The following is a 24,737-nucleotide window of genomic DNA, read 5'->3' as shown; positions in this document are numbered from 1 at the left end:
TTGCAAAGACTGAATGGACTGAGAGAATGTACTCACTGAATGTTTTATTTTTATCCCAAAGCAGACCTTCTACAGCAAATGCTCACTGCTCTGCACTGGTTTTCAGTGAAACATTGCTCAGAGACAGTGCTTTTTAGCCATTCAAGTGCTCATTTAAAAGAAACAAGGAAAAAAAAATTCTCCTCAAATGCCTAGCCAAGCTAGTCCCTTCTCATCAAGTATCAGAAGGCTAGCTTCACTTGTATAAAGAGACTTGCAACATTTTTGTAAATGCACATTATTAATAATACTTTGCTAAAACTGCTTTTGTCTTTGGAAACACAACTATTTCTCAGGACTTCTGGAAGATTCTAGAAAAGACGATGACTAACACACTTGTTACTTCTAAAGTGGTAGAATTTTTAATTAATTTAGGTTTTTTATTTGGGTATTATTAAAGCTGCTTATATCCATGCCACGTTTTGAATCTATTCTAAAATAAGAAAAATTTTAAAAATGGGAGGCACAAGCAAATCAGAACAAAAGATTTTGGAAGGAAGGAAGAAGGTTGATGTGATGGAATGGCTGAAGAATATTTCTAATGGTCTCAACATTATGCCCAAGATTTGACATAGGACTGTCCAGTTTTGGTTTTTTTTGTAACAAAGCCTGATACCTTACTATGACACAGAAACATGTGGGCTAACATTCCAACTAGTTTGCTTTTTGGAAAAAAAAAAAAAAAAAGAGGGGGAGCAAAATGAGGCCATTTCCAAACCAGGCATGCTGGAAACTTCACAAGGGATTCTATACCAGTGAATAATTTAAGAACTTGGGGCTCTTTTTTTCCTTCCTTACTTTTTTTTCTGAATGAAATATACATTTCTTATGGTGTAGAAATGTTTGAGATGTGATTAATTACTTCCTCAGACAGGTATTGCCTGTGGCTCTGCAAAAGAAGAAAATAACTGGAACTCCTTTTTCAGCAAGAATTTAACCAAGTTCTGTCACATGAATAAAAACCCCCTCTTTTATGTCTGCAGCCTTAAAAGGTCAGACATAACAAAAGAGAAAAATGAGACCAACTTGCCAGGCAAACAAGCCTATCAGATGCAGTTAAAAGTTATACATGGCCCTTTTCATCAAAAGTAGTGCGTACTTCAGTGTGAATAAAACAACTGGTAATACAGTGCTACTGACAGGAATGACTACTGCTAAAATTTGTTCCCAACATAGATGGCAAATTCTAAACTTCTAAAATATTTCAGTTTCAGAAAATGGCAGAGTTGAGGAATGGAGTAGACCAGATCTTCTTTCCAAATAGGAGGGACTTAGTCCCACGCTGATAATGAGTAGCAAAGTGGTTACACATATGCAAACAGAAACGCACCTTTTGTACCACTTATGGACAAAAATTCAAGAAATATTTCATAAAAAACCTCCTAATATGCATAACTGGGGTAAGAAATCTAACTACTATTCAGGAGGACAATATGGATTAGATAACACTGGGTATCTATGAGAAGAGAGACTATATTCCAAGCACCCTCAAAATTAATTTTCCTCTGAAAGACAAACTACAAGAACATCTGGTCAATACCAAAGAGCTCTGTAGAGTTCAACATGTGTTCATTAATAAAGTTGACATTACTATCTGACACTTTTCCTTAGCATAAGAGTTGACATTGCTACAGCAAAGCATCCATAAAAAGATACAGTATACAACTCAATACACAACAGAAAATATGGTTCAGGTAGAATACTGAAAATGTCTTGCTTTAGAAACTTGCAACAAATTGCAATTGGAAGCATAATTTTCAGTAAATATGTGCATTTTCAGATCCAAGAATAGCATTTGGATCTATAGTTTTAAATGCTAAAGTATCATAAAATTTATGTTAATAAATATATAACTAGAAATTCTGATACTAGACTCAGTTTAAAAAAAACAAAGCACTAATGCTCAGAGCTACTTAAAAGGTAGGTATTCTTGCTTTGTAATGGGCTACATTTAATTACCTCAAACAAAAGACACCAATACTTAACATTTCCCTAGAAATGGATGCTAAGAGTGGCACTGTACAAAATTAAGTAAATTTCATGGCAACAATGTGAAATAAAATATGCTAGGAAGGTAATAATAGCACTCTGTGTTTAGATCAAACATCTAACCCTTCCATGTAGGAGGGATTCAACATGCATCAAAATGAATTTTTATAAACTCCCTTAACCTTGCTATCCCTGCTTGGAATCAGAAGTGCTAATTCACAAAAGGAAGGCTGCCTTCCTTACAGACTTGTATTAATTGAAAAATACAGGGAATGTACAGTTACAGGATTTTTCTGACCCTTTCTGAGGAATGTTTGTACTTAAGCAGGGTGATGAAATTACAATTCATTTTACCTTTAGGTGTTGGAATTGGTCTCTCAAGTCCATCCACATGACCTAAGGGGTCATTTGAATCTGGAATTTCCATTTCACCTACAAAGAAAAAGATATTCTGTTGAATTGAGGTGGTGAGCTAATCTTTCTGTTAAATAGCCTTATATAACAGTGAGTACAGCAAACTCTCTTAGTCCATATTCTGCCTCCAAAGTAGCACAGAAACACAGCACACAGGAAACACATATCAACACACTCAGAATTTATCCACTGCAGATTAGAAAATGCTACAGTAACTACCTTGTGGATTACTTGGTGTTTGGCAAAATAGACAGCTTTAAAAACTACATTCCAGTTCTCAGCAGAAAAAAAATCACACATTTTCACAAAGAATGCAAACACCTCCTCGAAGTAATGCCGGCTTAGCAAATTAAGGAGTACTTGAGCTTTACTGACAATCTTAGTTACAAAGTGGAATAAACTTGCCTTTTAAACATACATCATGGTAATTCAGATTGTATCTCCAGAGGTCAGACTCATTATCGCTACTGATTTTGTTATCCTATTCACAGCCTTATCCCTAAAAGATTTCTTTAGAAATAAAACTATAACAGTTTTCCAAGGATTTCAAAGTGTGAGGAAATGGATAGACAACTTTGGTATGCACTCCTGGTTTTGTGTCTATCAGTACAAGCTAGCACACTGCAGGTAGTACTTTGAAGTTCCTTTGCATTTGCCGGTCTTGCAAAACTGCAGCCATTATAAATCAAAAGCTGCCCTGCTGGCTCTCCCTTTTAAAAATATTAGGTAAGGAACAGAACAGAACTTCTAACTCAGATGATGGTATCAAAGTGCTTTAACTAAAACAACTTTTAAAGTAACACCCCCTATTTTTTTTATGTTTTCTAAGTTATATTCATTCATCCAAATTCCTTACATCCTTAGCATATCCCCAAGATGTAAATCTAAGGTCACCAAGATCTAAAGTGAAAGAGCTGGGATTTATTGTAGACTGTTAGGGGTGCTCATAGTATTGTTTTGGGTGAAATTAAGCTAAAGACTCCCTCTTCCTATTGTCCTCATTACCCTTTCTTCAAACTACAATGTCACTCTGAATGCAAGTATAATACAACTAATCTCAACCCTTACACCATGTTATGACAGAAGAAAATAATTGAGACTCCTTTTTTTGTTTGTTTCTTCTTTCACCTATTATTTGAGAACAGATTTAGCTGACTCACCTTTAACTTTGTCAGGTAAAACACAGAAATCAGAGACATTTTCTACAATAGGATGGGTCTGAAAGTATTTCTTTTGTCACAGTAGTCATCTTGTCACTACTTCATCTCTTCCTTTATCTCCCATTGTTTGAGATTCTTTGCCTGGCAATAGTACAGATTCCACTTGATTTGTGTGCTCATTCTCAGACACCACAATTAGAGTGATGGTGAAGGTGGTGTTGTACCCTTGGTAACACACGTTTTTGATTTAGCACAGATAAGGCTTGGGCAGACATACCCCATCTTCTGCCACTCCCTGCACTGGCCAGTGGAAATGAAAGATAATATTCACCTGCAGACTGAAGGGAGAAATGGAGATGGGTCGCCGAGGTGACTATTGCCCACCTTTGCCATTGCAAATTCCAACAGGGCATGTGTTCTTACCCCTGCAGGCATGGTACAGACTTAGCACCTGACTTAGCTGCACAGATTTGCTGATTTGTTTGATTCAGTGTGAAGTGCTGTATGCATGACAGGCATTTTCTGTCAAATTTCAGCAGAGATACATCACATCTTGCTCTTACCAAAGGGCAGCAAGACAAATTCACCTCTATCCCTTGCTCCTGCTTGAACTTCTCTGTTTCAGAGAGGTTCAGAAGGGACAGCAGCATCTACAGGCCACAAGGGAGGCAAATCCAAGATGAGACAGCCAGAATCGAAAGAAGAATAGGAAAACCAACCAGTTTTTTAGTCCACAAGTATCTGCTCATATCTTATTCCGGATGATAATCCACCAGCATTCACAGAATGGAATTATTACAAACCCATTCTTAACTTGACTGCTTAGCACTCAGCTATCCGGACTCCAGGCTGCCTGAGATTTGAGTGGCACTTTTGGTGCATGACCAGACAAGACTTCAACAGAACCAGAACTCAGCCTGAATGCCAATGGCAAGTACGGGACAACATACATGCCAGATATGCCACATCCCAGATACTAAGGAATACCTTATTAATCCTCTTTTCAGGGAACACACAGTCAAGTAAAATGCAGCTGCTGTAAAAAGTAACTCTTTTAAACTTCTCACCCGGACAAAAATAATTTCTTAAATTTTCAAAGCAGTAAAGCAAGCCACTTCAATTTATGGAAAATCCCACTCTGAAAGAAAATCCATATTGAAAATAAATATAAAAATCTATATTTTTATGTAAAAAATGTATTCAGATCCTTTGATTTACATAGCCAATTGTAGCAAGGAAACAGGTGATACAGAAAATTCTTTTCCTAAAATAATTATCACTTATTTTTTAATTTTGCTTCTCTTGAAAATATGAGGATGACCTTCTTACTGACAAGATCCAACACAGGTAGGCCCATTGCTCTATTTTATGCAATGGCCAACAAAATACAGAAGTAAATATCCAGTGTTATTGAGACAGAAAGGCTTTTTTACACTTTTGAAAACTCAGTTGCCTGGCTGATCACAGTATCAACTCACAGGGTATGCGCTACTCATCACAAAAGAGCTGAATTTTTTCTTCTGGAATGGTTATGACTTTGCAGATCATTCATTACTTGAGAGGTAAGTGCAATAAACAGATTCCAAAATGCTCATGGCTATAACCAGACATCAAAACAATGCATCAATCTTCATCAAAAAGCCAGTCACAAGAAGGGGGTTACCATAATTGATACCAGGAACAAACCAAGGCCTCAGATTCACACAGAAAGAGAAAAGCAGTACTCAGGTACTTTCAGCCAGAGTGGGCCTGATTGATTTAGAGTAGTTAAGGGCTGGCTGATGCAATACCATGCAATGTTATTAACTGTCTTTCATTATTTGCAGAGCACAGATGAGATCTTAAAAGATGAGAAATTGCACAAACATTTCCTATTATTTATTAAAAAGGGTAAAAAAAGGAGTGCCAGAGAATTATAGAGCCATCAACTTAACTTCAATTCCTGGAAAAATAATAGAACAAAGGAGTTATTTTTAAGCATTTACGATAAAGCAGAGAGATGAGTAATAACTAAAATAGAAGCCAGCGTTGACTTGGCTGACACTGATTAGAATCAGACGTAAGTCAACAATTGCAAGGTACTGCAAACAAGGCAGACTTCACACAGAACACATAAAAAGCAGTAATCTTCCCCATGTATTCAACCTAGTAAGGCCCTAGACTACTTTCTCCATTTCAAGATGGATGAGAGCAAAACGAAAATACAATCACTAGCATCATAAAGATAGTCTACAAAATGTGGCTAAGAAAATCAAAAACATAATGATTACTACACCTGCTTGGTCTGAAGAAGATTGGCTATGGAGAGAGAACAAATACTCTTCAAATACAGAGGTCTCAGAGCATGAAATTGTCCAGTGTGGCAGATTTGGCAACTTCATATGAATATCAATTCATATGATACTGAAGAGGTAATAGACACTTCTTCTCCCAGGTGAAACAGGACTTCTTAAGATTGTTTTCAGTCTTGTGATTCTATGAATGAACCATCCCTCTATGATTGTATTTTATATCCCATAGCTTACAAATAAATCCTTCAACACTAAAAATTACACAGGTCTGCAGCTAGCGAAACTGCAGATTTTTGTTCCAACATTTCTGCCACTCATCAGTACTCCTGTTTCTGTAGCTGAAACTATTTTCAGATTTAAACATCAATATGCAACCTTTGCTTCCTATGGCTGTAACCTTTTACTCAGGTTCTAACTTTCTTCCAATAACACAAAACTCCCAAACTCTCTCTCTTCAGCCTAATACCCTCTAATATTCTGTTCTTTTCTTCATAAAACTTTGTTGACCTTCTGTCAATTACTAGCCTCTGGAGCTCCCAAACAAAGGGCCCACTGTACCTTTTGATTCAGCTGCCAATCTGATTACTTTGGCTGGGGGAGGCAGGCTGCTTGGGTTGCTGAATCAGGGCCTTTCATTGAAATTTCTCTTTTCCAACATCTGCAGCCCCTAGCAACCAATTGCAGAGTGGGCTTGGCAGACCTGTAAAGGGTGGTGAATAGGCTACAAAAGATGCAGTTTGTAGCATAAAATCAGTGCACCCCTTTCATAGTGATGGCAGATTAGAACCTTCACAGCGCACGTTTCTTAACTGCTGCAGCTTCACATAAAAATAACAGAAAGTGGGGAAAATAACATTCACTTTCTCTTGCTCTACTAAGACAACGGTAAAACTGCAAAACAGTCACTTTTTAGCTGGTTATCAGCTCACAAGGCATGCTGCTCATAGTTACCATGTTAGTCAATTAAATGTATTCTTTGGCCATCCAAAATTCTTCAAAATTACTTTCAGCTGAATTCATAGTAATAAAAATTTCTCATCACGAGACCATTAGAAAGGGACTAAGCTCTTTTAAGCCTGCTCTGTTATATCAAAATAACATTTAAAGAGTATATTTAAAATAAAAACAACACCAGCCTAAAAGTCACAGAGTCTTCAGAAAGGTAGGTATATTACACAGACAAGAAACCATTTAAAAAAGCTAGGGTTGAGTTATACAGAATACATTCTTACAATCAATAATTCATTTAAATTCCTTTTTGAAGCAAACATCTTGTTTCATTAGCATGGATTTTCCCCTCTATAGTATTTTTTTCTATTTTGCCTAATAGCTAAATTTAAATGTTTTCATTTCAGTAAGTATGAGGAAAAATGTTCTATTGCAAAATGTGGGAACCACACTACAGGACAAAGGCAGATACAAGGTTTATGATCCGTAGTAATAAAAAGAGTATCATTATTTGATGGAAAATATATAAATTTTAAAGAAAATTTTAAAAACCCATAGACATTTATTCTGCTCAGTGAAGACTCATTTCTCCAACACATGTTAAGGGAGATTCAAAATTTTTCATTTTGTCACTTAAATACATAAAGAAGGAAGCTGCATACTGCATTAATCTCTGTTGCTGAGAATGTTTGTTCACAGATTGATCCAAGACAGACTAGTAGTCTGTTTTGGAACACTTGTTGTTAAGTGTCTGATGAAAAATACACTTTATAAATTTCACAATGTTCCTGCAGGAACTTCTTCATTTAATTAAATAATCCTTATTAAGCTCCCTCTGAAAACACAGTAAAAAAAGATCAGTTGGTCATCAGCACAGAACTATAGAGAAGGAATTATTCTTGATTTTCACATAGAGCTGCAATAAACCCTCAAAACAGAAAAAAGTATACTAAAGATGCAGTTTATCTTCTTAGTCATCAGCCAGGCGCCTTAGCAAGTATGATGAAGTCAGCGTGAGAAGAAAGAAATCAGATAAGTTATTTAAAATATTATTAACAGGGATTTGAGCACAGACTTCAATGAATACCTTGATTTATTTCAACACCTCATACTGTTAAAGTGTATTTTACATTAACCACACAGTTGCATTTTCAATTGCACTGTCAATTTTTATTCTTTCATTGCACAACTTTCATCATAGACCTTAGCCATTAAATAACTTAGACACTTCCTCCTGCAGCTCCTATTTGACACTTAAAATGAGAGTTCAGAAACACAAGTTGTGAGAGTTGAGTTGTCTCACATAGTGAGACAAACCAGAGATAAAGATTTGTTCAGATTTCAGTCACAGAAGAAGCCTCATTAACAGCTGTCAAAACATTAGAGTGAAGCAAACAGGGCCCATGGAAGATACTCATTTCAAGTCAACATTTTCAGTGTGCAACTAAGTTTTCAAGATATCAAACTTTGGATTACAAATTTTTGTATTGATTCACAGCCAAAACTCTGATAAAGTTGCAGTAAAGCCCAGGTCCTCTTATTTTATATCGCAAAGTGGAGAACATTTTACAGAACATAGCCTACAAAATGAAGGAATATCCAAATCCTATTTTAAATTCTTAGCACTTCCTGCAAAGTCCTGGCCAAGTCACCTTAGGCCAGATTAGAAAAGAATTTGATGCCAAAAGATGCAGACAGATGTCTACCAGGATTTTCAAAAGCTTGTGGGCACCTGAATCTCATGTCTGCAGTAAATATCCCTTAATCTTTTGTACCTCAGTTGCCCAGAGGCCGAGAGGGGAAAAGGTTAGCTCCCTGATGTGGTTCCCAGCGCAGCTGCATGAGTGTTTCAGTCAGCACAAAGAAGGGAGCAGCATGGAAGCAAGAAACTGAGACAGAGAAAAGGAGGAAGAGAGTTTTTTGGAAGACTGTTGTGATTTATATCACTACAACTCACTACTGAATTTCAGACAAATCTGTGACAGAGAAATTTCACAGTCTCCTAGAGCCCTAGTTTTGCAAGAAAAGCGAAACACAAAGCACTATTTGGAAACAAATTAAAATAATAAAACTGTTCTGAATGTTTAATAAGTAAGAATTACTTCATGGTATTTACAGTGAAAAATACCTGAGGTTTTTTTAAGCCACAAATGGATTTCAATGTAATTTCTAATTTAGCAGAAATGTGGCTAAGTCTACTAGCTATCACAAACACAGCTTTTCTGTACAATTGTATGTTAACAGTCAGAGACAATATACCAGAGAGAATATAAAAGCTTTGAATCATAGGAAAAAAAATCCGAAAGTAATTATGGATTTCACAACAAATGGTATTTGTTGCTAGTACATTATGCTTTGGGGGGAAAAAAAAACCCGCTTGCAATTGTGGGTACATTCCAAAGCTCTTTGCCACCTCAGTTATAAAATCACAGTTTAAACACAACCAGTAGAAGCTCTGAACACACCTGCAGTAGCTCAAAGAACACCAAGAAACATGATAATTATACATGGCATTATTACATGATTGATTATTTTACTGCTTCTGGCTGTGAAACCAAAATAATCTCAACCAAAAGGTTGAAAACAATCATGATTTATGAGTATAACACTCTATCAACTGGAATAAACAATTATTTTCACAGTGCTCTTTATTTCTGAAAAAAAGAGGAGTAGAATCCAAAAATGCCAGTCCTGTTTGCAGCCTTAGGCTGTAATATTTAACACTTCAGTTCAGGAAAACACCCCGAGTCAGAAAAACACTTGAAAATGGGCTTATTTCTAGGCATGCTCTTAAAAGCTTTCCTATATTTGAAACAAAGCAACAATAATAATATCCCTCAGCCTAAGAGGCAAAAAAAAAACCAGCACAGATCACAGCCAAGTGTAACAGAATATAGTAGAACTTAGTACCTATTCTAGTAATTATTCTGGGTTGACAAAACCAGGGGAACAGTCATTAGTGCAAAAAAACCCTTCCTACAGCTGTCTAGTTTTCATTCTGTAATTGTACTTCAAAAGCAGGAATTGCAGCACCAGTCTTTGATGGTAGAGAGTTTACAGCTAGCCACTCTGTAGAAAACAGTGAAAGTAAATAGCTTGTTCATATTAATCAGAGCACTTCCTGTATTTTTTACATTGAGTATTATATACATCTCCCTGACCAAAACAATATAGAGAAAACCAAAGAATAATTAATTCTCAGACACTAGGAGATGTTTCTTATTTGAGAAACCTGGGCACCTAAGCAGGACATCTGGGTTATCAATACTTTAAAAACCAAGGCTAGGAAGTGAGCCAATGATAGGGCATTATTTATCCTTCAATAAAAACATTGAATAGATGGCCATGCTCTTTTCTACCACCAGCTATCACAAACAGATGTTCATGGTCTCTCCTATCACAAAGCAACAATTATTTTTAATGACTGGAGTAGATAGAATATACTGTACTGGCTATCTGAAGCTTTACCTAAGTACTCAGGATTTGTCTGCTCAAAGTCAGAGTAGAATGGAATTTTACAAAATTATACTGATAAAATTAACATTGAATTGCATTGTGTTCAAAGAGAAGGAGCTGATCACAAGAAAAGTTTACTTCTTCCTATTGATTTTGATGATGACCAGTAAAAAAATTAAATATACCAGATTCAGTTGTTAGAGAGGGACAACATCTCTTTGTCAGAAAGTATTTTGGTTTTCAGATCAAAAGTTTAAAATTAGTAATTTTCCACTGGAAGTTCTCTTTATAATGAGTAACTAGCTATGGTCTGTATATACAGAAAATATTAACTCCTCCCTCCAATAAACAGTACAGCTGCGATGGCCATGGAGCAAGTAGGGAGAAATAAAGTTGATGTGCAGTTGGTGTGGCCAGGCAGGTCACAGGTGAGCACTCCCAGAACTTTTGACCAGATCAAATATTGTTGTACCTAAATATTACTCTGTGTGTACCTGTGCATGTGCATGTGCCAATATTTTCCTCTGTGACTTGAAAAGGAAGGGAAAAGATAAAACAATGTGTCAGGATATAAAAGAAAATAACACCTGATCTATATTTTAGCCACTCAAGAATGCAAAATAGTTATCCTAGTTGGAAGTTCTAAGATATTTTATTCATTTGTTTAGTAGGCTTTACTAATTTCCCAGCAGGAGGTTATTTATTTAAATATTACTACCAGTAAAGTTTAAGTAATATTTATATCTCTTCATATGACAGTAGATGCCTAAACCCCAGATTATTTCTGTTGACAGGTTTTGTCCAGTCTACATTGGAAATATCTTCCTCCTACTTCATCAGTTTAACTTTTTGAATTACAACTGAGTGCATACAGTGAAGTCCTAATACTTGCCTGGTCTTAAAGAATCTCCCATTTCTATTTCTCATTTTGTTTAAACTACCTTTTCTTCTACAGAGCGGGAGAAAATGCTCAGATGCTTAAGTGGACTTTGATACCATTCCTCTTTGTTATTTAATTAACAGAGCTAAGCAAGCAACAGTCTTCAGGACAAAAAGAGATGGCATATTATTTGCTTTTATTCTCAAGAAAAATAATAAGAGTAGAGCTCTGAGGTGAAAAACAGTGTGTTCAGAATGCTTCCAGATGTGGATACACACTGTTTTCAGTGAGTGGACAGTGAAAGAAAATGAAAATTAAAAATGAAAACTTGGTCAGAATCCCACTGACAATAGCCAACATAGTCATAAGGATGCACAAGAGCCCCTTTCAGCTGTGCCTGCCTGAAAGCAGAACAAGGAACAGCTTCATTAACTCTACAGTGCAGACAGCCCAGGCATGCAGTCACTAGCAAGCAAGCTCAAAGCATGTCGCAGTTTCCACCCAACTCACCTATTTCCCTATACCAGGAAGGAATTTCCTGAGTTCCCACTATCACTGTTCATTACTCAGTTTAATAACTGTAACTAGTCACAAGATCAGAGTTAACCATTGTATTAGTGTTTTGTTTCAGCCACAACATTCAAGGCTGCCATGCTGCCCTTTTAATGTTCTGAAAGGAACACTTGGGTACAAGTGCAGTGCACTTTAAAAGTTTTATCCTCTCCATCGAAGAGCTCTGAATCTTACATGTATAAACTCTTATTTTGCAAACTACCATCTTTTCCACCTTTCTGTTACTCTGACAGCAGGACTGACATAGATTTTTGTTTATCACATTGTCAGTCTTGCTTCTATGTCATCAAAAATACTGCGGCAGTAAAACACCTGTTTTCATGACATGCAAGTGAGAAACAATTTTACATTGCAAGGTTATCTCATGGCCCAGTGCTGTGACCTTGAATTCCCACTTACATTTTGAACAGAACTTGTCAGAAAGTCACATACAACCACAGCTGGATAGGTTTTCAGAAACACACTCACTTGAAGTGATAGCCTCTTATTTTGAATAAATGCAACAAAAAGCTCATTCTGATCATGCAGACATGATCACAGAAGGAAGTGGAACAAGCTGTGTGGAAGCAGCAGCATTTACCACTTGAAAATTGGTCAGATCCACCCCGGAAGTGCAAAGCACACGGAAGACAGCAGCAACTGCATGCAACTGCCAAATATGATGGTCTTAATTCCTCACACTTCTGAGACATAATGCTATCTAACTCTAGTAAGAAGGAACTAGAAGCAGAATATATCTGACTGCACTACAATCAAAGCAGCCATTATAACAGAGAGTAACATTAAGAAATAGCGTGATTTTGGCACTTGTAGGAATCTGAGAATTTGTTGATAATGAAGCTTCAGTGAAAGTGTCCCATTTTGTGTGATGCACATGGAAGTAACATTTGCATAGCTGGGACTTACTGTGAAATGTAAAGACAGAAAACTGCTAAGCTTAACAGGCAACTTCTTAAAGGCAAATGTTCTTCTTTATACTCAATACTGGATATTTTGTCAAATACTGAGAGGGTTTCCTCTGGTTTAAAAAAAAGAAAAGTAGAATCAAATACTTCTATCTTTCCTAGCACATGCAGGAAAAAGCACTTTCTCTGTGCTATGTGAAATTCCCAGGTCTGGCTGGTACAGAGCCCATCAGATAATTACCAGCTTGTTCTGCACTCCTGTGCAGGCTGTGATCTGCAGTATTTGGCACGGCTGCAGATTCAGAGAGGGCACTGCCACAGTTGGAGAAGACAGCATTTTAAGCTCACCACGGACAACTGAGGGGCTCAGTCAAGACCAGAATGAGCGAAGGTGGTAGGAGTGACCACAGCTTGCCCAGTCAAGCAGGATGGAACAGAGAAACTCCCAATGTTATGAGACAGCTGTCTGGCAAGACGACTTGAAACCAGAGGGCATTTCTTCTCATGCATCTGACTTCTTTGCTGCCCACACAAGTCAAAATTAATACAAGGTGAACAGTTGTTTCTTATCAAAAGTATAAGACTGCCTGATATGAAATAAACCCAGTCACCTGGGTTTAACCTGGCAAAGGGTCACAGCAATAGAAATAGTTATCTAATTGTTGCCCAGGGCTTCAGCTTCATTTGTGGTAAATGACCTTTACATGACAAAACACTAAAAATTAGCAAACACTAGCTATTGTTGCTAACAGACACAGAGATCATTTTAGTGGTCAGAGTGATCTGTCATTTTACCTAAGATAAGGAAACTTCATTACATGTGCATCCATTTAATGAAAACAAAGTTTTTGCTCTCTAGTATTATCAGGCATTAATTTCTTAGCACTTACCTTCTAAAAATGTTTGTTATTTACACCATGTTTTTTTTTCATTTGTGAACATCTAGTTTCTCTTCCTCACTCTGTGATTTGTGAGAATATACATCTTCCTATAAAAAATTCAACTACAGATACAATTTTAAATCTTGGTAGAGTATCTGCATTAAGTTGCAGTTACTGTGTTAACTAATTGTAGGGAAGGTTATTTTTCCTGGTGTTCTCAAGCTTTGGGAAAACATTTAGGAAATTTTGTTCAAGGCAGTAAATGAGATGCTAAGCACAACCTAACCAAGGTTAGATTGTTAGGTTGTTAGGTTAAGTCTGTTGTGGTAGTGAAGAAAAGCATCTTTGAAAAGTTTGGAAGTGGCTATTTGCATGTGCTGCACTTTCTGTTGATATATATGAAATTATGAATACACTGCAAAAAAGCTCCTGCAGATCCTCTACTATGTCCACTACCTACTGCCTCTCAGACTTTCTACAAAGCAGCCAACTTGAAAGAGACTGGGTGATTTACAGTCCAGCTCCATGAATGTAGATAAGATCTGGTCAAAGATATAAAACAAAACAAAGAACTCTGTATTACTCTTGGAATGGATTTTCAAATATTTAAAACTACAATGACCCATAGAGCCAAACGAATGATATATTACCCTTGACCTTGTATTTCTTGGCTGGTCTGTTTTGCTCTGTTCTGTCTCTGTATTCTGCTTTGTATATATTAATCTGAAATATCTAACCTCTCTTATTTAATAAAGTAAGCACTGTAGAGATAATTGGTGATATTAAGTGCTCTGCTCAGTTACTTGGCTGTCCATAGGTATCTCCTGACTGCAATACAGCAGAGACATTTTGTTAGTGTCACTATTCAGAAGAAAAACATCATTAGAAAAGCCTATGAAGATTCCTTTGCAGGATAATGAAAGCAATACCTAAAACATATTCTAAGGATATTTCTTTTCATTTGTATATTAATTCAATAAAATTATATAATCTTTGTATTTTCTCCTTCTTGGAAAAAATACACAGTGAATTAATTTATTCATCAAAAATAAAATTTTCTATATATTTATAAACATAACTATCTTAAATAACATTAAATGCTAGTCAAACTGAAGGAAAACTTATTTATAACACAAGGTAAATGAACTCCATTTTCTCCTTATATTTTTCTCCCTAACACAGTGGTAAGCTTGAACATTTAAACTTAACATGGCAATCTAAATATAATAAGTGAAAAAAAAATCATGCATATAGAAGAAATAAAATAAACTGCATTACATACATATGTTTCTTCCTCCTGTTTTTCTCTTCTTCTTCATGAAAATAAGTACACAACAAAACCCCAGAACAACCTGTGAAAGAATCTAAATTTCACAGCTCATGCAGAAATTGGAAAAGAAGTCATAATTGAGTATCTTTCACTGCAATTCTTGTATGCTTACAACAGCTAATAGTAGTTTCGGAAAAGAACTATAAAGATGAAGTCTTTAATTGGCATGAAACACTCTTCTGGATTTCCTGGAAAAATGGCAAAAGCAAGATTAAATTACAAAGATGAAGAAGTCTTTTACAGAGACTGTAAAATTCAGCTTTGAAGAAAATACACCCTGGTCACAGAACTGCCTCTCAACTTTTGGTAGTCACAGAACGACAGAATTAATTTACCATAATCCACCAATTACCATGAGACAAAGGCTACCACAAGCTTTCAAGCATTTGGCTTCGCAGGAGTTTGTGAAATTACTTCATATACAAAAGAAGTAGCAAATATACAGTATTATGTTACCATAACAAGGCTTTTAAGCAGATTTTAAGTGACCTTATTGGCCTAAGTCGTAAAACGGTAATTCTTAGTGGACTTACAATTCATGGAGAAATTTGACATGAGCAACAGCCCCTGACTGCTTCAGTTAGTAAAAAAGGCTATAGCACATTCTGATTTATTGCATTATAATTCCTATATTTTAATTTATTTTTTAAAATAATTTGTAACAATGTTATTAATAGAACTCCAATTCAAATGCAACAAGCAAACCAATAACAGTTTCAAACGCATTTTGATTTCCAAATAAGAAATACAGCACTCAACACCGACCTCAAAGTGCTACCATATCAGCTACAATCACTGTATCATCATAAGATCCAGTTATGTCAGTTCACTGGTGTCTAATGAAGCGTATTCAGCAAAATCATTTATTACAGAATTCAAGTATAATTAAAATACTGTACCTTTCCCACATTCCAGTGACTAAACTTTGAAAAGTGAAAGTGTTAGGCACAGTAATGCTTAACACAGAATAATAAAGTAAGGTGAAGTCCTTGTGTTCCAGCATTGGGAGAAACAAAAACACTGAAGAGATAGATGGTCCTGGTCCATTTATACATGACTCTGTGACTGGTGTCACCACCAAAATGTTGTGGCCTTTGATATCAGTGAAGTATCTCAAAAATTAAGGTTGTTTCTCTACAAAGCTGACACAGCCAACTGCCCTGCTGAAGTGTGTCTACACCAATGCATGAAGCATGAACAACAATCAGGAGTTAGACGCTGCTGTGATGCTCAAAAACTATCACCTATTTGCCATCACTGCAAATCACTTGCTGAGACAAATGCCACATGTGGCTCCTGAGTGCAGCTATCAATGGCTACAGACTGTTCAGGAAAGACAGGAGTGGAAGGAAGTCACTGAGTCAGTGTCAGGAGGTGTACTGAGTGTGAAGAGATGTCTCAGAAGAACAGGCTGGAAGCCTGAAGGTAAGAATCAGAGTCTAAGACAGCAAAAGAAGCCTTGTGGATAGTGTCTACTACAGGCTGCCTGATCCAGGGCATTTTGTGGATGAAGCCTTCTTGCTTAGGTTATGGGAAGCATTATGCTCAAAGACTTGTCCTGCAAGGAGCTTTCAACCACTCTGACATTCACTGGGAAAGTAGCAAAGCAAACTTTACACAATCCAGGAGCCTCCTGGATAAATTCTGGAGCCAGGTAATAGAAAGCCCTACAGCAGGGGGTGAGATACTGGACCCACTTGTCATCAGTGTGAGCAAGCTAACTGGGGACGTCAAGACAGAAGGCAGCCTGGGCTGCACTGCTCATGCACTGGTGGAATTTGCAGACCTGAGAGATACGGGAAAGATCAGGCAAAGAATAAAGATAGAACCCTGAACTTTAAGAAAGCAAACTTCCAGCTTTTCAAGGAGATAGTCAACAGGACCCCTGGAGAATTGCTCTCAGGAACAAGGGAGCAGAAGAGTGCATGTCTTCCACAGAGTGCAAGACCTCTTGGTTCAGGAGGGCAAGAGACCGGCATGGCTGACTAGGGGAGCGAGCAATTGCTGGTCAAACTAAAGGGCATTTTACTAAAGTAAATGCACAGGCAATGGAAGCATGTATCTGGGGAAGAGTATAGGGATGCAGTCCAGTTGCATAAAGGTGGAGTCAGGATGACCAAGGCAAAGCTGGAGCTGAACTTGGCAAGGGATGCAAGGAATAAAAAGAGGGGTTTTTACAGGCCTGTGAGCCAGAAAAGGAAGGTCAGAGAAAGCATATTCTCCCTGCCCCTCCCCAACCCTGATAAGCAAGACTGACAAACTGGTAACAATGGAGGAAGAGATGGCTAAGTAACTCAATAAATTTTTTGCCTCAGTTTTCATGTGCAACCTTTCTTCCCACGACTCCTGGGACCACAGTACACAAGACAAGTACTGAGGGACTGAAAGTCTCTCCCACTGTAAGAGAAGATCATCAGGTTTGTGACCACCTATCACCAGCCTGCTCTAATTCTGTACCTTTTCTCAGTAACACAGCACAGCACCTTGATAGTTTACAATTGGTTGTGTAAACATTTTCAGATTAACAAACAGTAAAGGAGGCTGTAGCCAGGTGAGGGTCAACCTCTTCTTGAAGGCAAGGTACAACAGAACAAGACAACATAGTCACAAGCTGCACCAGGGCAGCTTGAGTTTGGACATCAGTGAAATTCTTCACTTTTTGGGGGTTGTCAAACTATTGGAATGTGTTTGGGGAGGTGGTTGAGTCAATATTCCTGGTGGCATTCAAGAAATGACTGGACATGGCACTCAGTGGTGTGCAATGACGCAGTGGTGTTTGGTCACGAGTTAGACTTGATTTTGAAGGTCTTTTCTAAGTTTAATGATTCTCTAATTCTATAGACATCTGTGTTTCTGTAAATATTCTGGACAAGAGCCATAAAAAATGGACCATTCACTGTGTATTTACAAAATTCCCAGGGGTAAGGATACATTTCACCTTGGTAGGCTCATGGTCAGTCAGCTCTCTTTCTCTTTCCAGCCATCTTTCCCACTTTTCTTCCCCCTCTTTCTCCCTTTTCCTCCCACTCAAGGAAAGCTCCTGGTTTTCCTCATGTTTTCACTTCACCAATTTAAGTCAAAGGAATTGCATGAACCATAGTGAAAAATATTTAAATTTACTGACATAGAAAGTTTTGTTCTCACTAAAATTGACCAAATTCTAAGGTGTGGTTAAGTTATTCTCCACTGTGCTTCCCTTGGGTAATAGGTATGTATGTAATTATTTTAGGGTAGAGGATATAACTGACCTGCTTCCATTTATCTCCTTAGATATGGGGTCTTAATGACTCAGATCCAAAGATCTTGCATCCCTCAATTTTCAAAGCATAAAAAACAACAAACCTGTTATATTATGATTTAATTAGATGCATAGGTCTGACTCAACTAGTTTTTCTAGTTTTTAGAAATACATTAATTTCAAATATTAACATGCAAAGAAATTAATTTCAGATAATATTTTTTCCTCTCCTATTTTATCCAGGGAAAATATGTTTATGGCCAGACATCTCTAAAATGTTGACTTGTTACTCATCAAGCAGTAGAACATTGGGGTCTGTTTACACCACTGCAAAGCTTAAGGCATTTTGTAGAATTTTTTCTGCCAGATGTTGCCCTATTCAAAATTTGTACACAGCAAAAGAAACATAACAGTCAAGTCCTGCCTTTTGGCAAAATGACAAAATAGACATACATTAAATGTCAGCTTTCTAGAGTTTACATCACTCACACCCTTCAGTCTACAAGGACCTACAAATTACAGCTGTCGAAGTTTTTGCATAACCTAAACTTTCAGCTCTAGAGAACCCTTACTTGTCTACATTTATTTATATTCTTGGTAATGGAGTGGTTCATTATTTATACTAGCTGTTTAAACAGTAACTGGGTTGTTTTAGGAATTGTGCATTTGTGCAGAGATGGGCTGTGCATTTTATGTGTCTGAAGGAAATCAAGATTCCTCGACAAAGTAAGTAGAACTAAAATTGTACAATCATAAGAATAAAATATTTTCCAGAAAATATTTTGCAGTAGTTTTTGCATGCAAAGAATGTACTTCTCACATCTACTAGTCATGTTTTTTGACATCTAGGATTTAACATTCTTAAATTTATAAACAGACACTGCTACATTTTCAGGTCTCCTTTTATTTTTAGAAATGTGTAACTTTGCTCATGTATAAACAGCTCTGGAGATGTGTTATGGAAGAGTTATTACCTACACACTAAACAATCTCCTAACTGAACTTAAAACTGAGACTGGTGCTCTGCAGACCTTCAAAAATAGAAACGGGTGAACCATTTCAAATAGGGAGCCTTTTGATCTTGATGATTCAAGAGTCCACAGAAGTAGAAGCTCTTACATCTCTTATCTCAAACATTTTCAATGCATGTTTCCTTTCAAAATAGATGGCATCAAGAGAATTGATCATTATTTTTAGGCAACTGGAAACCTGAACAATGTGTGAATGAAAGTTAGTCTGTATTACATTGCAAAGAGAGTGTTAACACAGGTAGGAATAACCTGCATGTGCACAAATATGCACACAGTAAATATTAATTCAGATTATTTTTCTCTGCAGTCCCACTCCTCCAGCATCTTTTAAGCATGCACATTTTAAAAGATATCCAATGATGTAGAAACTTGAGGATTCTTCTGAAAACTAGCTCAAGAAACTAATAAAACAGCATTCTGGATTCCACATTTCAGATCTTACACAAACTTAACAAGAAGTTAAGGGTTTCATGATAAAACACCGGTAGTGACCATGTATCTCGCACAAAGGTGAGTGTTTATGACCTTGGTGAGATGGGATTTCCATTTCCTTTAATGAGCCAAGACATCAGACTCACACTCTTAACTCACTCAAACACAGAACCTGCCCCTGGGACAATACGTCTGTTTCTGCGGAAGCACAGGAAAGTAGGTGTGGAGAAGAGGGGAGGAGAGCAGATGGAGATGGGGACCTGTGTAACCAAACCCAGACAGAAACAGCATCTGTGGCTAGCTGATCTTGAGCCAGAAAGAAGAGGAAGAAAGTACAAATGTGAAGTTTCGCATTGGGAGCTGATGGTGGCAACCCTCTTCCCCAGCTCTGGGTAGCACTGCACGCATTTTTGTTCCAGAGGCTGACGCATCAAAAAGTCAATAGCTCTGATTACTGCAAAGTACTTTTTACAGTTTGTTCTCTCTGGAACAATGGCTCTTGAAGGCACAAAGCACACTATTTTTCAGAGCTGTTTGGGCTTTGAACTTGGTGGGATGGCAGATGCTTGTTACCTCAGCTTTCCTGTCAAAACATTCAATACCGACAAAGACAATCAAAACAGATGCCAACTATACCGACAATCATATGTGGTATTTATTCATGTGTCTTGTTTATTCCTGTCACTTGCTTCTTCATTAAGTCAAATGACACACATCAGACCTACAACACGTGTGGGCAAAGTTAAAACTCTGCCTTTCCCCACTGAGAGGCAGAATGTGGCGTTTAGCCGAAGAATCTCCAAGCAGGCAAATCTGACGGATAGTGGAGCTTGGCTGCTGAGTGAGGAAGAGCATATATGCCAGCTGTATGCTTCACATCTGGCTGAGCAGCCAGATGTGTCCATACACATACAGATGTGTCCTTGTCCAGCAGCACGTACTGCAACTTCAATCTGGCAAAGCAAACAGAGCAAAGGGGAGGAAGTCCATATGGAGATGAATAAAAAGACAGGCAGCAAGGAGAGACTGCAGGACTCTAGAAGAACAGGTTAGATGTAATGATATATGGGAAGAGGGAAAAGAAGTCATATCAGGAAAAAACAAGAAGCCAGCCAGTAAATAGACTTCTAAGCAGAACACCCACTCACATGTCTAGTATAACATAAGCTCCTTTAACCATACCACCTGAACATCCATTTCTCACATATCAGAGATGTGAAAGCTAAAAGTAACTCAGGTCTTGGAAAGCACTGTAGAAAATATATTATATCAAGGGTTAAGAGGAAAAATAAACTGTGGCATTTGAAACATAATTTGGAGTCACTAATAGAAAGCTCTTGATGGATAAAACATAGAACATCAAGTGCATAACCTCTTTGCACAAAGACAATCATAATTTGAAGAGTACATTGTTTTATTTTTAATCCCAGTCTGAAAATATTGACTCTGCATGAACACTAACATTGAGATGGTTTCTAGAAGAATACTCTAATATCTTAATTTGTAGATGAGAATTAGAGATATTCAGGTAAAATATTTTTTAACTACAAAAATAATTAAAAGTTGAATGGCTAATCCTCTTCCTGGAGTTTTCAATTTCTTATTATCGGTGGAAAACTACTAACTGAAACTAATTTGTCGCAGCTGTAAAGTGCCATTAAGTGCCAGACTGAGTCACGTCATTAACTCCTGTTTCTGAAAGAACAGCTTGCTGATTCTGTAAAGTCGTTCAACCTCCTGGTAGTATGTGAGGAAACCTAACCCAACCCAAAGCTTTCCCAGCCACTCTTTCTGAGAACAGACTGGCAGTAACAGAAGCAAAATCAGGGAATGGGAAAACTGCATATGGCTTTTATCTGATCTCTCAGCCTTTATCATAAGGAAATGTAATCTGCACACAGAAGAAATTACACTCTAGTCAAAATGTTTGTTTATGTATCTGCCTCAATTTTGAGCAGGGTTTTATTGTAATCTACCAGTTCATGAGATCTACACAAGCCAGTTGTTTCACAATAATGGAGCTTCTGCTATTAGAAAGAATGTAAACATAGTTTTGGATAAAACAGCCAGGTAGACACAATTTTTAATTGTCTTGCTTATACCATGTAAACAAAGTGCAAGCAGAGAGCAAGGAAGACAAAAGGATTTTAAGGAAGCAGAAACTTTAAATGGCTTTAATCCTTAGCAGCCTATACTCACCACTTAATATAAAGAGTTGTGAGTAATGTAAGAAACAGGCAATTACTCTTTTTAAATCAACCAGCCCACATCTCTAAAGCTACACATGCTAGTTTATGTGTGAAAAACTACTACAAACCTTTATCATTCATTATAATAACATTACATTTCAGTTATTTTCTTTTGAAAAACAACTTTAAAATAAGTAAGCTTACAAAAGTATATTTTAAACTCATAGCAGCGTGCCTCAAAGCATCTTCTTTCATTCATTCATTCATTTAATTCTTTCATTCTTTCATTAATACAGTTTATCATTTTACAAAAACATATACTAAAGCTATTTGTATTCTACACAAAGCTAGAATGTAGGATTTGAAACAGAACAATCAACATTTAAGATAAAATATGTACATTTCAATTCCAAATGAGGCACTAAATCAGCCAAAGCTTGTTTCTGATGGACTAGTGATAAATTATAGGATTTTCAGTAATCTTCCAATAAACAAAGGGAACACTGTTCTTCACACAGAAACTGCTGGTTAAATCACACATGACATAGATCTGGTATTCTTGCTGGAAAATATGACATTGCCTTGATTGTCAGACAGCCTTCTAAAAACACTCAATATTCCAGCCTGCCTCTGTGTAAGCACACAGTTTAAAAGAAAAATTATGTGATAGAAGTCATAAACATACAAAGCCCCTACCTAGCTATGTAGATCTTGAAAGAGTTTTCTATACTCTGGATCAAAGGAGAAAAATACTTTCATAAATATACTGTGAAGGAAGGAAGACAGATTACATGAAGCTGGAATTATTTTGCAGAAGAAAATGAAGCCTGTCGTCCTGTTCTAACAGCCTGTAAAGATGCCTAACACTAAAAAGGGTGTCTCACCCTTAAGAGGTAAGAGGTCTGTTCTTTGGAACAAGACCTGCCTTGCAATGGTAAGCTCCCCTAAATGTTTGGCAGGGAAACAGTACCACCTGCAGTATATGGCAAAGCTTGTTTATTTGTGTACAAGTCCAAGATCACATGCTCCTTGATGAAATGTCTATTTTAAACATGATTGTGGAGCAAAAACATGGTGTATTTACTGCTTCGTGCTTTAAAGTGAAAGTTTGCCATGGCAGGAGTCATTCACAAAAGAATCTCAACTAGGACATCTATTTTATCTTTCATACAAAACAATTCTCTTGTAAAAACAGCACTTTGACAGAATAAAGCTACATTCTTTTTGCATCTGTCTGCTTTCAAAGTGATGAGCAAAACTATGTTTACTGAAGTAGAAAAATCTGTAATTCCTTACTATTAAATTTATTGTCTACAAAATTACATTTTCTCAGATCTCTGAGGGGTTTGGGCAAGGTAGAATTTTTTTTTAATAGCTGCTTTTCAGGTCTTTATTTAAAGACATTTTGTTTTGAAACATGCTATTTATATTTAAACATTAAAATATTGTAATCTGTGCAAAGCAGTAAAAACCATTAATTTAAGCTACAAAAATATTCAGTGGTATTTAAAGCATTCAAGAAAAACCAGATCAATGAAGAAACAGAAGCCAAAGACAAAGAAGCTGGAGCTAGAATCAGCTTTTGACAGAAACAGACTGTTCCACAGGTGCATTGTGAGTCTTTGTTTCATTCCAAATTTCAAGTAATTCATTCAAAGCTGAAAAACCAACTGGGATTTTAAAAGCCAGGAGGAAACCTTATTTTTCTCTAAAATGAGGTGAGTGGCTGAGATACAGATTTTAAATCTCAAAGTTCATGTTAGCAAGAAACAATCAGTTCAATTCACTACTACAGATAAAACTGTATTTACTAAGTCAATATGTTTCAAATTAAAAACATATTTTAGGAAAGTGGTTTTCTCTTCCATATGAATGTTAAAGAGATTTTACTTTGCTGTGTTTTTTTCCAGCACTTGTTTTATACACAAAAAGCACAACCATGGATAATAAATTTTTACACTAACATTGTTTAAATCTTGGGAAATGAGAAAACATAATAAATGTATATTAAAGCACACTAGTGATGAAGTGCCTTGCCCTATCAGAAAAAAGAGGTACTAGTAACATACTCATAAACCTTTAAACTGTTTTAATTATCAAGGACAACAAATATTACCCTACCAAAAACAAACCAAAACAAAATGAAAAGAAGATTGAAAGTAACAGTCTTACTATTTCCCAATTTCAATTATAGTGAGAAGCACTTATATTAAATTTTTTCCATCCTGTTTTTCATTACCTAGAACCTGGAGGAAAAGGGAATGAGTTACAATGATTGGAAACTGAAGGGCACAAGATTTTATTCTCTTCTTTTAATAAAATATGGCAGCATGAAGCAGACAGTGCAGTTTGCTAGTTGGTACCACCTTCCCCATTATCTCAACTTGAAAAAAAGTTGAGCTCATTTCTGGTTTAAGACAAATTTGTTCTTTTTCTCATGGTAAAGGAGAAGTAGTTTCACTTAATCTTTCAACAGCAAGGTATGGTGTACTGGGGGGACAATGGAGTGAATTTCGCCAAAATTGAAGTACATCAGTGAAAATGAGGCAGTTGCCTACCTACTCCATCTGAGTTAATGTGCTTTAAAGTCCTAGGCTGGGAGCATAATAACTGCTTTGATATAAAACAACACCTTCATAACTATGTGGATTGTATAGCAAAAAGACTTCATCAAGTTGCTTTCAATTAAGTCATTTACTGTTAGAAATTCATCTTCAGTTTCCCTATGAGAAATGAGGAGGGAGTTGAAAGGGCCTATTAAGGCTACAAGGAGGTGTTTCCTGCAGCCATCAAGTTGTCCAGGTAAAGTCAGAACACTTCAAATTGATGGTGTGGGCCAGGTGCCTAGCTAGCATTTGGATTCAAAGAGTTTAATATTAATTAATATTAGGAAACATGTTAAGAGAACCATTTAATGTAAAATAAAGGCAGAAACTAATGTTTCCTTTTTTTTTTTTCCCTATATAAACATCTAATGTACT

The 24,737-nt window shown here is 36.7% G+C and overlaps 1 protein-coding gene across 1 annotated transcript in view; it reads right to left on the bottom strand.

The window, feature by feature from the left end:
* ROR2 (receptor tyrosine kinase like orphan receptor 2) overlaps positions 1 to 24,737 on the bottom strand; it is a 140,591-nt gene that overhangs the window by 42,553 nt on the left and 73,301 nt on the right. The window contains exon 2 of the mRNA XM_058827968.1: positions 2,383 to 2,460. Within this exon, the coding sequence (XP_058683951.1) occupies positions 2,383 to 2,460 (78 nt within the window). The remainder of the gene's footprint in view (positions 1 to 2,382; positions 2,461 to 24,737) is intronic.

The sequence above is a fragment of the Poecile atricapillus genome, chromosome Z (assembly GCF_030490865.1).
Source record: "Poecile atricapillus isolate bPoeAtr1 chromosome Z, bPoeAtr1.hap1, whole genome shotgun sequence".
Taxonomy (NCBI): Eukaryota; Metazoa; Chordata; class Aves; order Passeriformes; family Paridae; genus Poecile; species Poecile atricapillus.
Note: the sequence above shows the minus strand (reverse complement) of the source record. Positions and strands in the feature narration are given on the sequence as shown.